Below are 16,577 nucleotides of genomic sequence, written 5' to 3' on the forward strand. Positions count from 1 at the left end.
GGAGACGAAGTAAATATTCCAGAATTCGAATCAAGAACAGCTGCCAACATGATTAACGTAGAAGTAGATATCCTCGGAGTAGTGAAGCAACTTAAATCACTTAATAAAAGCAAGTCTTTCGGTCCAGACTGTATGCCAGTTAGGTTCCCTTCAGAGCATGTTGATTCAAGAGCTCCATACTTAAAAATCATATAGGAACGCTCACTCGACGAAAGATCAGTACACAAAGACTGGGAAGCTGAACAGGTCACACCAACATTCAAGAAAGGCAGTAGGAGTAATCCACTAAATTACAGTCCCATATCGGTAACGTCGATATGCAGCTGGATTTTGGAACACATAGTGTGTTCGAACATTATAAATTACCTCAAAGTCTATTGATACACAGTCAACACGGCTTCAGAAAACGTCGTTCTCGTGAAACGCAACTAGCTCTTTACTGACACGAAGTGTTGAGTGCTGTTGACGAGGCATTTCAGATTGATTCAGTACGTCTAGATTTCCAGAAGGCTTTCGATACCGTACCGCACAAGCAGCTTGTAGTGAAATTGGGTGCTTATGGAATATCATCTGACTGAATTTGTGATTTCCTGTCAGAGGTCGCATTTCGTAATAACTGAAGGAAAGTCATCGAGCAAAACAGAAGTGATATCAGGCGTTTCCAAAGATGGTGTTATAGGCCTTCTGCTGTACGTTGTCTATATAACCGATTTAGGAGACAATCCGAGCAGCCGTCTTCGGTTGTTTGCAGATGACGCTGTCGTTTATCGACCAGTTAAGTCATCAGAAGATCAAAGCAAATTTCAAAACTATTTAGGAAAGAGACAGGTATGATGCGAAGATTGGCAATTGTCCCTAAATAATGAAAAGTGGGAGGTAATCCGCGTGACTGATAAAATGAATCTGTAAAACATCGGTTCACGATAAATCAATCAAATCTAAAGGCCGTAAATTCAACTAAATACCTAGGATTTACAATTACGAACAACTTCAACTGGAAAGAACGCATAGAAAATGTTATGGGGAAGGCTAACCAAAGACTGCGTTTTATTGGCACGACACTTAGAAAATGTAACAGACCTAATCATCTTGTGGTGCTGCTCTTCTTGTTGTCTCCGTGCTTGCTAAGAAAATGGGGTGAGAAGTTCCGCCTTATGCAAGACATCTTTTTTTCTTTTGTTCCACCCATACATGTTTCAGCACTTTTGTGCTATCGTCAGTGGGTTCTATTTTTTATTTTTAACTGTAAATTTGTTGTTAACATATTAACATTTGTGTTGTTTACAACATTATGTAAAAGTTGCATTTATAACTTAATTGGCGAAAAATGGGTGTAAGCATAAGTAACATACCTTACGTGATGTTATTGTCCATTTATTTTGATAACTGTTCTGCTACACAATATACAACTTGTCATCTGCAAACAGCAAAACGTAATTTATTTTTCTCCATGCTACTCTATCCTCTGCAAGCTTCTTCATCTCCCAGTACCTACTGCAGCCTACATCCTTCTGAATCTGCTTAGTGTATTAATCTCTTGGTCTCCCTCTACGATTTTTACCCTCCACGCTGCCGTACAGTACTAAATTTGTGATCCCTTGATGCCTCAGAACATGTCCTACCAACCGATCCCTTCTTCTAGTCAAGTTGTGCTACAAACTCCTCTTTTCCCCAATTCTATTCAATACCTCCTCATTAGTTATGTGATCTACCTATCTAATCTTCGGCATTCTTCTGTAGCACCACATTTCGAAAGCCTCTATTCGCTTCTTGTCCAAACTATTTATGGCCCATGTTTCACTTCCATACATGGCTACACTCCATACAAATACTTTCAGAAACGACTTTCTTACACTTAAATCTATACTGGATGTTAACAAATTTCTCTTCTTCAGAAACGCTTTCCTTGCCATTCCCAGTCTACATTTTATATCCTCTCTACTTCGACCATCATCAGTTATTTTGCTCCCCAAATAGCAAAACTCCTTTACTACTTTAAGTGTCTCATTTCCTAATCTAATTCCCTCAGCATCACCCGACTTAATTCTACTACATTCCATTATCCTTGTTTTACTTTTCTTGATGTTCATCTTATACCCTCCTTTCAAGACACTGTCCATTCCATTCAACTGTTCTTCCAAGTCCTTTGCTGTTTCTGACAGAATTACAATGTCATCGGCGAATCTCAAAGTTTTTATTTCTTCTCCATGGATTTTAATACCTACTCCGAACTTTTCTTTTGTGTCCTTTACTGCTTGCTCAATATACAGATTGAATAGCATCGGGGAGAGGCTACAATACTGTCTCACTCCCTTCCCAACCACTGCTTCCCTTTCATGTCCCTCGACGTTTATAACTGCCATCTGGTTTCTGTACAAATTGTAAATAGCCTTTCGCTCCCTGTATTTCACCCCTGACACCTTTAGAATTTGAAAGAGATTCCAGTCAACATTATCAAAAACTTTCTCTAAGTCTACAAATGCTAGAAACGTAGGTTTGCTTTTCCTGAATCTTTCTTCTAAGATAAGTCGTAGGGTCAGTATTGCCTCACGTGTTCCAACATTTCCACGGAATCCAAACTGATCTTCCCCGAGGTCGGCCTCTACCAGTGTTACCATTCGTCTGTAAAGAATTCGCGTTAGTATTTTGCAGCTGTGACTTATTACACTGATAGTTCAGTAATTTTCACATCTGCCAACACCTGTTTGCTGGGATTGGAATTATTATATTCTTCTCGAAGTCTGAGGGTATTTCGCCTGTCTCATACATCTTGCTCACAAGATGGTAGAGTTTTGTCAGGACTGTCTCTCCCAAGGCCGTCAGTAGTTCTAATGGAATGTTATCTACTCCCGGGGCCTTGTTTCGACTCAGGTCTTTCAGTGCTCTGTCGAACACAGTATCATCTCTCCCATTTCATCTTCATCTACATCCTCTTCCATTTCCATGATATTGTCCTCAAGAACATCGCCCCTATATAGATCCTCTATATACTCCTTCCACCTTTCTGCTTTCCCTTCTTTGCTTAGAACTGGGTTTCCATCTGAGCTCTTGATATTCATTCAAGTGGTTCTCTTTTCTCCAAAGGTCTCTTTCATTTTCCTGTGGCAGTATCTATCTTAGCCCTAGTGAGATAAGCCTCTACATTCTTACATTTGTCCTCTAGCCATCCCTGCTTAGCCATTTTGCACTTCCTGTCGATCTCATTTTTGAGACGTTTGTATTCCTTTTTGGCTGCTTCATTTACTGCATTTTTATATTTTGTCCTTTGATCAATTAAATTCAGTATCTCTTCTGTTATCCAAGGATTTCTATTAGCCCTCGTCTTGTTACGTATTTGATCATCTGCTACCTTCACTATTTCATCTCTCAAAGCTACCCATTCTTCTTCTACTGTATTTCTTCCCCTCATTCTTGTCAATCGTTCCCTAATGCTCTCCCTGAAGCTCTCTACAACCTCTGGCTCTTTTAGCTTATCCAGGTCCCATCTCCTTAAATTCCCACCTTTTTGCAGTTTCTTCAGTTTTAATCTACAGTTCATAACCAATAGATTGTGGTCAGAGTCCACATCTGCCCCTGGAAATGTCTTACAATTTAAAACCTGATTCCTAAATCTGTGTCTTACCATTATATAATCTATCTGAAACCTGTCAGTATGTCCAGGGTTCTTCCATGTATACAACCTTCTTTCATGATTCTTAAACTAAGTGTTAGCTATGATTAAGTTATGCTCTGTGCAAAATTCTACAAGGCGGCTTCTCTTTCATTTCTTAACCCCAATCCATATTCACTTACTACGTTTCCCTCTCTTCCTTTTCCTACTATCGAATTCCAGTCACCCATGACTATTAAATTTTCGTCTCCCTTCACTACCTGAATAATTTCTTTTATGTCATCATACATTACATCAATTTCTTCATCATGTGCAGAGCTAGCTGGCATATAAACTTGTACTACTGTAGTCGGTGTGGGCTTCGTGTCTATCTTGGCCACAATAATGCGTTCACTATGCTGTTTGTAGTAGCTTACCCGCACTCCTATTTTTTTATTCATTTTTAAACCTACTCCTGCATTATCCCTATTTGATTTTGTATTTATAACCCGGTATTCACCTGACCAAAAGTCTTGTTCCTCCTGCCACCGAACTTCACTAATTCCCACTATATCTAACTTTAACCTATCCATTTCCCTTTTTAAGCTTTCTAACCTACCTGCCCGATTAATGGACTGACATTCCACGCTCCGATCCGTAGAACGCCAGTTTTCTTTCTCCTGATAACGACGTCCATCTGAGTAGTCCCCACCCGGAGATGCGAATGGGAGACTATTTTACCTCCGGAATATTTTATCCAAGAGGACGCCATCATTTAATCATACAGTAAAGCTGTATGCCCTCGGGAAAAATTACGGCTGTAGTTTCCCCTTGCTTTCAGCCGTTCGAAGTACCAAAACAGCAAGGCCGTTTTGGTTAGTGTTACAGGGCCAGATCAGTCAATCATCCAGACTGTGGCCCCTGCAACTACTGAAAAGGCTGCTGCCCCTCTTCAGGAACCACACGTTTGTCTGGCTTCTCAACAGATACCCCTCCGTTGTGGTTGCACCTACGGTACGGCTATCTGTGTCGTTGAGGCACGCAAGCCTCCCCACCAACGGCAAGGTCCTAGGTTCATGGGGGGGGGGGGGGGGAGGATTTTTAGCATAGTCAACATAAAATGTTACGGGGATACCGTCTGGGCCAGATGCCTTCCTGGCGTCTAAGCATCTTAACTGGTTTACAATCCCAGATATACTAAACACTATGTCAGCCATCGTAAACGATTTTTGAAAGCTAGGTTTAGATGAAAGGAACCCAGCGCCTTATTTACTGTTGAATGGAACAGAGATTGAGTGTGCCGGTGTGGCCAGGTGTGTGACGCTTGCTTTTGCTGCGGTGCCCACAGGACGTGTGGCTGTGTAACGTGCTGCTGCTGACCACCAAGTACTGGCGCTGCAGCAACTACCTGTGGATGTTCTGCGAGGGCTTCTACCTGCACCGCCTGCTTGCCGCCGCCTTCCAGCCCGAGAGGTCGCTCGTCGTCTTCTACGTCATCGGCTGGGGTGAGCACGCCGCCCCACTTCACTTCGTGTGTTGCTTGCGCTTCGGGCCAGTCATTAAGTCCCAGTGCTCGTTCAGTGTAGCTCTAGTATTCCACAAATCCAACTTGTCGATTTCATCAATGAACTGCTATGAAATGTTTTTTATTCCAATCTTTAATCACAATATCAATTCTTTTGACGATGACCGGTTTCAGTCAGTAATGAGCAACCTCATATACAGGGTGTTACAAAAAGGTACGGCCAAACTTTCAGGAAATATTCCTCACACACAAAGAAAGAAAATATGTTATGTGGACATGTGTCCGGAAACGCTTACTTTCCATGTTAGAGCTCATTTTATTACTTCTCTTCAAATCACATTAATCATGGAATGGAAACACACAGCAACAGAACGTACCAGCGTGACTTCAAACACTTTGTTACAGGAAATGTTCAAAATGTCCTCCGTTAGCGAGGATACATGCATCCACCCTCCGTCGCATGGAATCCCTGATGCGCTGATGCAGCCCTGGAGAATGGCGTATTGTATCACAGCCGTCCACAAGACGAGCACGAAGAGTCTCTACATTTGGTACGGGGGTTGCGTAGACAAGAGCTTTCAAATGCCCCCATAAATGAAAGTCAAGAGGGTTGAGGTCAGGAAAGCGTGGAGGCCATGGAACTGGTCCGCCTCTACCAAACCATCGGTAACCGAATCTGTTGTTGAGAAGCATGCGAACACTTCTACTGAAATGTGCAGGAGCTCCATCGTGCATGAACCACATGTTGTGTCGTACTTGTAAAGGCACATGTTCTAGCAGCACAGATAGTGTATCCCGTATGAAATCATGATAACGTGCTCCATTGAGCGTAGTTAGAAGAACATGGGACCCAATCAAGACATCACCAACAATGGCTGCCAATCTGTGTTGATGACGTAATTGCACAATTGCGTGCGGATTCTCGTCAGCCCACACATGTTGATTGTGAAAATTTACAATTTGATCACGTTGGACTGAAGCCTCATCCGTAAAGAGAACATTTGCACTGAAATGAGGATTGACACATTGTTGGATGAACCATTCGCAGAAATGCACCCGTTGAGGCCAATAAGCTGCTGATAGTGCCTGCACACGCTGTACATGGTACGGAAACAACTGGTTCTCCCGTAGCACTCTCCATACAGTGATGTGGTCAACGTTACCTTGTACAGCAGCAACTTCTCTGACGCTGACATTAGGGTTATCGTCAACTGCGCGAAGAATTGCCTCGTCCATTGCAGGTGTCCTCGTCGTTCTAGGTATTCCCCAGTCGCGAGTCGTAGGGTGGAATGTTCCGTGCATCCTAAGACGCCGATCAATTGCTTCGAACGTCTTCCTGTCGGGACACCTTCGTTCTGGAAATGTGTCTCGATACAAACGTACCGCGCCACGGCTATTGCCCTGTGCTAATCCATACATCAAATGGGCATCTGCCAACTCCGCATTTGTAAACATTGCACTGACTGCAAAACCACGTTCGCGATGAACACTAACCTGTTTATGCTACGTACTGATGTGCTTAATGCCAGTACTGCAGAGCAATGAGTCGCATGTCAACACAAGCACCGAAGTCAACTTTACCTTCCTTCAATTGAGTCAACTGGCGTTGAATCGAGGAAGTACAGTACATACTGACGAAACTAAAATGAGTTCTAACATGGAAATTAAGCGTAACATCTTTTCTTTATTTGTGTGCGAGGAATGTTTCCTGAAAGTTTGGCCGTACTATTTTGTAACACCCTGTATTTTCTGCACCATGTTCTAAAGTGATGAGGCCGTAATGGCATCGTCAAAACATGTAAATATACTCAGCACAGCATCGTCACATAGATCTAAAACAAGGTGTAGAATAGGCCACATCGTCCACACCTTGACGATGCCATTACGGCCTTATCACTTTAGGACATGGTGTAGCAAATATCTGAGGCTGGTCATTGTAGACTGAAACCGGTGATCGTCAAAAGAATTGATATTGTGATCAAAGACTGGAATAAAAAAAAACATTTGACAGTATTGGATCACTGTTCATATACGCGACTATGTGGCAGCTGGTGGAACTGCTATGACTTGAATTGCTGCAGTGAATTCCAGACCTCTGGTCTGCAAGTTCACTCTTATTGCCGGCTGTTATGCGAGAGGACATCAAAACGTAAGCTATACAGTATTATGCCTTGCGAAGTGGCTTTTATTAAACGTTGAACTACCGTTCGAAGTGACACACTTTTCAGCTTGGTCATCAAGTCTCTGCAACTCGCTCGTGCTCCTGCGAAACTCACATGACGTACTGCGAACAATGGACGAAGGGCAACAGTTAGATTCCATATTTCTAGATTTCCGGAAAGCATTCGGCACGGTACCCCACTGCAGACTGTTCAATAGGGTACGATCATAAGCAATAGGCTCCTAGATATGTGAGTGGCTCGAAGATTTCTTAACTAATAGAAACCAGTGTGTTGTCCTCCACGCGAATGTTCATCGGAGAAAGGGGTAACACCAGGAGTGCCACAGGGAAGCGTGACAGGACCGTTGCTATTTTCTATATACATAAATGATCTCTGCAGAAAGAGTGGGCAGCAATCTGCGGTTTTTCGGTGATAATGTTGTGGTGTACAGGAAGGTGTTGAAGATAAGTGACTGTAGGTTGATACAAGATGACATAAACAAAATTTCTAGTTGGTGTGATGAGCGGCAGCTGCCACTTAATGTAGAAAAATGTAAGTTAATGCGGATGAGTAGGAAAAAGAAACCTGTAATGTGTCCTGCTTGATACGCTCACATCTTTTAAATATCTGGGCGTAACGTTGCGATGTGATGTGAAGTGGAACAAGCACGTGAGGATTGCGGTAGGGAAGGCGAATGGTCGATTTCGGTTTGCTGGGAGAATTTCAGGAAAGTGTTGTTCATCTGTAAAGGAGTCCGCATATAGGACGCTAATGCGACCTATTCCTGAGTGCTGCTCGAGTGTTTGGGAACCGCACCAGATAGGATTGAAAGAAGACATCGAAGCAATTCAGAGGCGAGCTACCAGATTTACTACCTCTGGATTCGATCAGTACGCTAGTGTTACGGATATGCTCCGGGAGCTCAAGCGGGAATCCTTCATTTCGAAGAGCACCACTGAGAAATTTTAGAGAATCGGCTCTTGAAGCTGACTGCAGAACGAGCCTACTGACGGCAACGTACATTTCGCGCAGGGACCACGAAGATAAGACACGAGATACTAGGGCTCATACGGAGGCATATAGACAGTCGCTTTTTCCTCGCTCTGTCTGCGAGTGGAACAGGAAAGTAAACGACTAACTGTGGTAGAGGGTACCCTCCGCCACCCAGCGTGTGGTGGCTTGCAGAGTATGTTTGTAGATGTAGATGCAGAAGGCCGGAACGTTGTACCAATCATTCAACCGCTCGACTATAGAGACGTGTTTATTGGTTATGCAGCCATTTGCGAACCGGCGTAAGTCTTCCTCCCCCTCGGAAAAATCTGCTATTGCAGTGGTTCAGTTTTTCGATTCCGTGGACTCTGTCGTGTCTGGTCGATGTGGATGGCCTTCTTCCCCGATCAGCGTCACCCACGTCTGTACCGCCGTGATCAGATGGTTGGCACTATTTAATTACAGTTAGACACGACATTTCATTTGGTCCATATCCCACCAGCATTTCAAGGTGAATCTATGTGCAATTTAGACATTTCCCCACAAGAATTATTCTGTCCCGCGTCCTTCAACTTTGGAGTACATTTGCAGTTTGCGCACCATCTCACTCGTACATCTACGTCTACATCTACATCTACGTGGACACTCTGCAAATCAGGCTTAAGTACCTGGCAGAGGGTTCATCGAACCACCTTCACAGTTCTCTATTATTCCAATCTCGTAGAGCGAACGGAAAGACAGAACACCTATACCTTTCCTTTTGTGAGCTCTTATTTTCCATATTTAATTATGATTATCGTTTCTTACTTTGTAGCTGGGCGTCAAAAAAATATTCTCGCGTTCGGAGGAGAAAATTGTGATTGTAATTTCGTGAGAAGATTCCTCTGTAACGAAAAACGCCTGTGTTTTAATGATGTCACTCCAAATCCTGTATCATTTCAGTCACACCCTCTCCCCTAATTCTCGACAACACAAAACGTGCTCTTCTTCTTTGAACTTTATCGTTGTGTTCGTTAATCCTATCTAGTAATGATCTCCAAAAGATGACGGACAAGCATAGTATAGGCAGTCTCTTTAGCAGATCTGCTAACATTTCTTGTGTTCTGCCAATAAAACGGAGTCTTCGGTTTCCCTTCCCGCATAACATGTTTCTACGTGTTCCTTCCAATTTGAGTTGTTCGTAAATGTAATTCCTAGGTATTTAGTTGAATTTACGGCGTTTAGAATTGACTGATTTGTCGTGCAACCGAAGTTTAACGAATTCCTTTTAGCACTCATCTGGATGACCTCACACTTTTCATTATTTAAAGTCAACTGACAGTTTTCGCACAGTTCAGATATCTTATCTAAATTGTTTTGCAATTGGTTTTCATCTTCTAACGAGTTTACTAGACGATAAACGACAGCATCATCTGCAGACAACCTAAGACGGCTACTCAGATGATGTGCTAAATCGTTTATACAGATAACCAACAACAGAAGGCTTGTATCACTACCTTGGGGAACCCCAGACATCACTTATGTTTTACTCGATGACTTTCCGTCAATTACTACGAACTGTGATTTCTCTGACAGGAAATTACGTATCCAGTCACGTAACTGAGACGATATTCCACAAGCACGCAATTTCACTACAAGCCGCTTGAGTGGCACAGTGGCAAAAGCCTTCTGGAAATCCAGAACTATTAACTTCAATTTCGCTACAAGATAAACTACTTTTAACAGCAACAAACACTCCACTGCCGACTGTGTTTAGCCTATTTTTTCCGAACATCGTTAGGCTCATTGTAATAATTTCGGCTGAACTTATCTTCGGTTTAAACCCGCCTTCAGTGCCTGTAACGATTTGAGAATCAGTGCTTTCTATTAGCGCTTGGAGCTTTGGTACTTTTCCAATACAGCTGTGGCAATTTACACCTGTTATACCGATGGTTCCTTATCTACGTTCTTCCTGTGTTCAACCTGCACCCTTTCAGACTGAAGCCCTTTTTGTGTTTCCCTGAAACCCTATAGCCTAAAAAAGCAGCCCAGTCCACGGCCACGCAGGCCCTGCAACCCGTGTAGCCGCCTCCTGCGTGTAGTGGACTCCTGACCTATTCAGCGGAAGCAAAGAGCCCATTTCTTGTCATGCCTGAAACACATTCTGCGTCAGTTTGTAAGCGTGCTGTAGTATCATTGCCTGCTCCATGCCAGTATCGATAATTTGCAAAACGCAATTGCGATATACTTACGAAATAACTAAAGTCTTTACCACGGACGATATGTACTTTACGTCACTGTTGACTGCTCGGTATTAATGGATCATTCGATTAGAGAAATTTCCGAAATCTTGTGTCTTGTCGCGAGCCAACAATCACCATTGGTGCGACAGTTACGGGACAAATAACGCTGACTGGATGAAACCCGAGTGAACATTTCAAGTGGAAGAAAGACATTAAATCAGACTGAGTAAATGCTGTAAAACTAAATCTTAAAACAACCGCATCGTCTAGCAAATAACTTATAACACTTCTACGACAACTACGTCTACATGATTATTCTGCAGTTCAACTTAAGTGCCTGGGAGAGGATTCTTCGTAACACCTCCAGACGATTTCTCTACCGTTCCATTCTCTCACTTAAATAAGATATGTTAATTAATTAATGTTAATTGCAAGAACTGTGCCGTCAAAACTTACAACAGCCTATTTGAACAGGTGGATGTACTTTAAATAATTGTCTAACACTTCTAAAATAGGCATCATTGTAGTTTACTGCGTGGCCGAGGATGCGAAATACAGCCCTGCAGAAAATTGTCAAGCGCTATTTTGTCTACCTAAGGACGCAACAATCTATTACGTGGAAGATGTCACAGTTAGGGAAGCAGTAGAATACGGTAGATCTTGCACACGAAGCAGTTTGTTGATATTAATCGCTTTCAAAAGTCTACTAAAGAGCGTTAAAAAAGAAAAAGGGACAAAAGTGGATCGCCTATAATTATAGAAATCATAAAACAGATCGTTACAAATAAGGAAGAACGAATAGAAGAAATTTATTGTGGTTTACAGCGCACAGTGGCATCTTCCATAATGAAATATTAGACAGCTTAACGAAGCGAGCAATGACCTTATGGGAAGTCCTAAATGGTAGATTTCCTTAGCAAGAAATGCTGAACTTAACCAATGGAAAAGTGAGTGGCAATGGGAGTCGACAAAGATTTCAAAAGGAGTACAATATCGCCACTGCAACGTAAAATAAGAGTTATGCCCTCGGTTTATTGACTGGAATAGAAGCAGACGATTCATAACGATTACTTACATGCGCTTAAATAATGACAAATCCCCAACTCACCTGTACCGAATATGACTAAAGGAATTTCCACTATGTGATTTACACAATGAAGCGGACCTGAATCATCTACTATTCACAAGTAGCGGACACTAGACACAACAAAAATATTTATCAGTGCATTGGATGACGCAATGATTCCTCTGCCAACGTCGGCCGTAATGTTGTTCAAATGGTTCAAATGGCTCTGAGCACTATGGGACTTAACATCTGTGGTCATCAGTCCCCTAGAACTTAGAACTACTTAAACCCAACTAACCTAAGGACATCACACACATCCATGCCCGAGGCAGGATTCGAACCTGCGACCGTACCAGTCCCGCGGTTCCGGACTGAGCGCCTAGAACCGCGAGACCACCGCGGCCGGCTAATGTTGTTGTTAACCGAAAAGAGTGCACTAGTATTACATGTGATGATCAAACATTTAAATATATGTTGCCTAACTATCTAGAGACACTGTGTACATGATGTGTAGATTTTTGTATGTTAAGCTTTCTTTTTTATTATTGCTATGGTGTTAGCACTTTATGAGTAGCTTATAGTGGTGACATGTCAATCATTCATTCAGACACATTTTCAAAATAGCAATTTACGTAGTTTATAGTAGAAGAACCATTAACGGGTACAATTTATAACTGTGTAAATAATAATAATAAATGTTGGCCCACAAAGCAACAAAGTTCATAATGTGATTGTAATCAAATTCGTTGTGAACAGTGCAGCTGGCCTTCTAAATTTATGATATAATGCAATTTAGTGTCTACAATTGTTTGTGTCCATCATTGTGTGTTTCCCCAGCCTAACTGATCAACATTGCAAGATTTTATCTGTAGCTAACAGTGGGAGCAGCAAGAGAATAGCTGCCAGGGAGAAAGGTACGTGGGTTTAGGCATGCGGTCATAAAATACACAGTCCATGCGGCTGTTTTTACGTAACTTGGTGCACCAATCGCAAATTGAAGAGAACGTTTGTTATTTTTAACCCTTCCCCCGACCCCTCGCACACCCCCCCCCCCCCCCCCCCCCCCAAGGCGTTTCACAAGTTCGCTGAGCGAGATGGCACAGTGGTTAGCACATTTGATTCTGGAGGACGACGGTTCAAACACGCGTCCCGCCAACCTGATTTCGATTTTCTGTGATTTCCCTAAATCACTTCAGGCAAATGCTGGGATGGTTTCTTTGAAAGGGCACGGCTGACTTCCTTCCTCATTCTTCGATGGGGCCGATGATCTCGCTGATTGGTCCGCTCTCCCAAATCAGGCAACCAACCAACCAACCATTTCACAGGTTGATGAAGACTGCTGGCAGGAGATGGTATGAAAGTGTATGTGTTCTGATCACATCCCACACATCCGCTCTGGGTGTCAGATCAGGGAGGCAAGCCAGTCAGGGATGCACAGATTCCTGAAGGCATTATTAGAGTGAACAGCAGCGTGGAGTTAAACATTATTCTTTTGGAATACTCCGTTTTGTTCTCTGTAGTCTGCAGTATTAGCGGCGTAACTGTGTCGACCACAGATGGGACGGCGCCCACATCTCACAAGGAAAACTCCCCATCGCAGCCCCTCCCCCTCCCCCTCTCAGATTTAGTGGTAAGACGGCTCAATGTGTAGCCCGTCAATAACTGAACATCGATAAAGCATGAAAACAGGAATAAGGTGTAAACAGGAATAAGGTGTACTGAACTGTGAAGAAAGAAGGAAAATCGAAAAAGGGAACAGTACGAGCTCAAGTTGTGCAACATCGAGTGAATTTGACGATTGTGTGGTCATGGTTTTGTGAACTGTCTGTTAGTTGTGTTCAGATTTGTGTCTGTGGCGTACTGTAACGTCCGTTCGCAATATCGAGGTGTATGTAAGGGACTTTCAGACGAACGTGCCTCCTATTTGTTTTACACAAGTATCACATTTTATAACTCAAAGTTTTGACTCTTGAATTCCCTTGGTGTAACATAAAGTTCACCGTTTATTTGTTGTTTTCATTTCTGCGAGAGGTCTATGTGCAATCTCGCCTGCTATCACTGATCATCACATTCACTTCCCACGGTTAATATGTTCTTATCACATGACTCATATAGTATAACCAATGTACAGTATGACTATTGCCATGACTACAAAAGGAGAAAAAAAATGGTTCAAATGGCTCTGAGCACTATGGGACTTAACATCTTAGGTCATCAGTCCCCTAGAACTTAGAACTACTTAAACCTAACTAACCTAAGGACATCATACACATCCATGCCCGAGGCAGGATTCGAACCTGCGACCGTAGCAGTCCCGCGGTTCCGGACTGCAGCGCCTAGAACCGCACGGCCACCGCGGCCGGCACAAAAGGAGAACAATCACGTTTTTGACCAGACCGATAGTTCATAATTTTGTGGGGAAAATGGTGCTAACACCGTAACCACACAGTGACGATGATGTGTTTGTACCCATGCGCTCGGTGTTGTACATTAGACCACGAGAAACTGATTAGTCCAAGAAAGAGTGATTTTGTGGCATCCTGAGAAAGAAAATATCGTAATCAGGGACTAGTTCTTAATCTATGGACTGAAATAGCAGGTTTATTCGAACCCCCAAATAGACAAAATTTTTATTAGAAGTAATATGTTCGAGTGAAAAGGGTAGCCATCTTATATGCATAAAGCTACTGTACTGGATCTTTTTTGTGGTAGATTGTCATTAGTTGTCTACAAATAATTATTCCCCCTTACTGGCGTTTTATACCAGTAGGGTAGTGATTCTGTTAATAAACTGAAGAGCCAAAGAAACTGGTACACCAGGCTAGTATCGTGTAAGGCCACCTCGAGCACGCAGAAGTGCCGCAACACCACGTGGCATGGACTCGACCAAAGTCTGAAGCACTACTGAAGGGACTGACACAATGAATTCAGCGTGCCTGTCCATAAGCTCGTAAGAGTACGACGGGGTGGAGATCTCTTCTGAAAAGCACGTTCCAAGGCATCCCAGATATGTTCAGTAATGTTCATGTCTGGGAAGTTTGGCAGCCAGCGGAAGTGTTTAGACTCAGAAGAGTGTTCCGGTTCCTGGAGCCACTGTGTTGCAATTCTGCACGTGTGGGGTGTCGCACTGCCCTGCGGAAATTGCCCAAGACCGTCGGAATGCAAAATGGACATGAATGGATGCAGGTGATCAGATACGGTGTTTACTTACTTGTCACCTGTCAGAGTCGTATCTAGACGTATCAGGGATCCAACTGCACACGACCCACACTGTTACAGAGTCTCCACCAGCTTGAACAGTCCCATGCTGTCATGCAAGGTCTATGGATTCATCAGGTTGTGTCCATACCCGCACACGCCTGTCCCCTCGATACAATTTGAAACAAGACTCGTCCAAAATGGCAACATATTTCCAGTCATCAACAGTCCAATGCCAATGTTGGCGAGCCCAGGAGAGGCGTAAAGCTTTGTGTCGTGCGTTCATCAAGGGTACATGACATGGCCTTCGCCTCCGAAAGCCCAAATAGATGATGTTTCATTGAATGGTTCGCACGCTGACACGTGCTGATGTCCCAGCTTTGAAATCTGCAGCAATCTGCGGAAGGGCTAAACTTCTGTCACGTTGAACGATTCCCTTCAGTCGATGTTGGTCCCGTTCTTTTACCGGCAGCAGTGATGTCGGAGATTTGATGTTTTACCGTATTCCAGATATTCACGTTACAATCTTTTCCTACGGGAAAATCCCCATTTCATCGCTACCTCGGAGTTGCTGTGTCCCATTGCTCGTGCGCCGACTATAAAACCCAGTTCAGATTCACTTAAGTCTCGATAACCTAGCATTGTGACAACAGTAACCGAGGAGGACATCAGACAAACGTTTCTCAGAAGCTCATGTAAGTCAATTCCTCAAGCATTTAGGCAACTTGATGTACCTGATCAACATTGCATCGCGTAGTTCACCAGCGTCTTCGTGTATATGCTTATAAAGTGCAGATTCTGCAACATCTGACGCCGAACGACGAACCATGCCGACAACAATGTGTTGCGGATATGCCGCAGCGAATTAATATGGATGCCAGCTTCCTGGAAAGATGTTCATTCTCAGATGAGGCAACATTTTATCTATCAGGAAGGGTTAATAGGCATAATGTTCGGATTTGGGGTTCGCAAAACCCGCACGTTTTCATTGAAAATGTTCGTGATAGCCCTAAACTAAATGTCTGGTGCGGGCTAGTGCTCGACCGGATTGTTGGGCCGTTCTTCTTTGCGGAACAAACAGTGAATTGTTCAGTGCATCGGGATATGTTGAAGCAGTTTGTGTACGCTCAGATACAAGACTTGCAACCCAACATCATATTTCAAAAAGATGGAGCTCAGCCGCATTGGTCAACGGCTGTTCGCAAGTTCCTGGAAGGGAAATTTCGCTATTGTTGGATCGGACGCGGAGGACCCATTGCCTGGCCACCACGTTCACTCGACATTACGCCGCTTGATTTCCTTATTTGGGGACTCCTGAAGGACGATATTCCTACGTTGCGACATCGTGTCACTAATGCGATTGCAACAATAACAGAGGAAATGCTACAAAGAACTTGCCAAGAAATTGAATATAGACTCGATATTCTTCGTGCTACAAAATGGTTCTCATGCAGAGGTGTATTGATGAGAAATAAATAAATTCTTTGAGATGCTCTGCAATGTGGTGCATTTTTCATTGTCGTGTCTAGTGTGGTTTTTTTTCCTGGGTGTTTGAAATCAGGGAGGTTTGAGTGGGGCACCCTGTATTCTGCCTGTTTACATATCTCTCCATTTGAATATGCATGCCTATACCAATTTCTTTGGCGCTTCAGTGAATGAAGTGGTTTGCACCACTTTTAAGTGCTTTAGGTTTTCTTATGCTGCACTTTATGCTTGTCTTTCACGCGTGTGCTAAATGGCAGTCATTGAAGGTGAACTGAGGTACGTCTGCACAACTTTAAATAAATATAACGAAACAGGGTGTTTATATCTTGCTTTTCAAGAT

General features: G+C 43.2%; 1 protein-coding gene across 1 annotated transcript in view; it reads left to right on the forward strand.

The window, feature by feature from the left end:
• The window catches only part of LOC126474309 (corticotropin-releasing factor receptor 1-like), a 260,974-nt gene that overhangs the window by 178,526 nt on the left and 65,871 nt on the right, over window positions 1-16,577 (forward strand). The window contains exon 7 of the mRNA XM_050101774.1: window positions 4,938-5,094. Within this exon, the coding sequence (XP_049957731.1) occupies window positions 4,938-5,094 (157 nt within the window). The remainder of the gene's footprint in view (window positions 1-4,937; window positions 5,095-16,577) is intronic.

Source organism: Schistocerca serialis, chromosome 4, assembly GCF_023864345.2.
Source record: "Schistocerca serialis cubense isolate TAMUIC-IGC-003099 chromosome 4, iqSchSeri2.2, whole genome shotgun sequence".
Lineage (NCBI taxonomy): Eukaryota > Metazoa > Arthropoda > Insecta > Orthoptera > Acrididae > Schistocerca > Schistocerca serialis.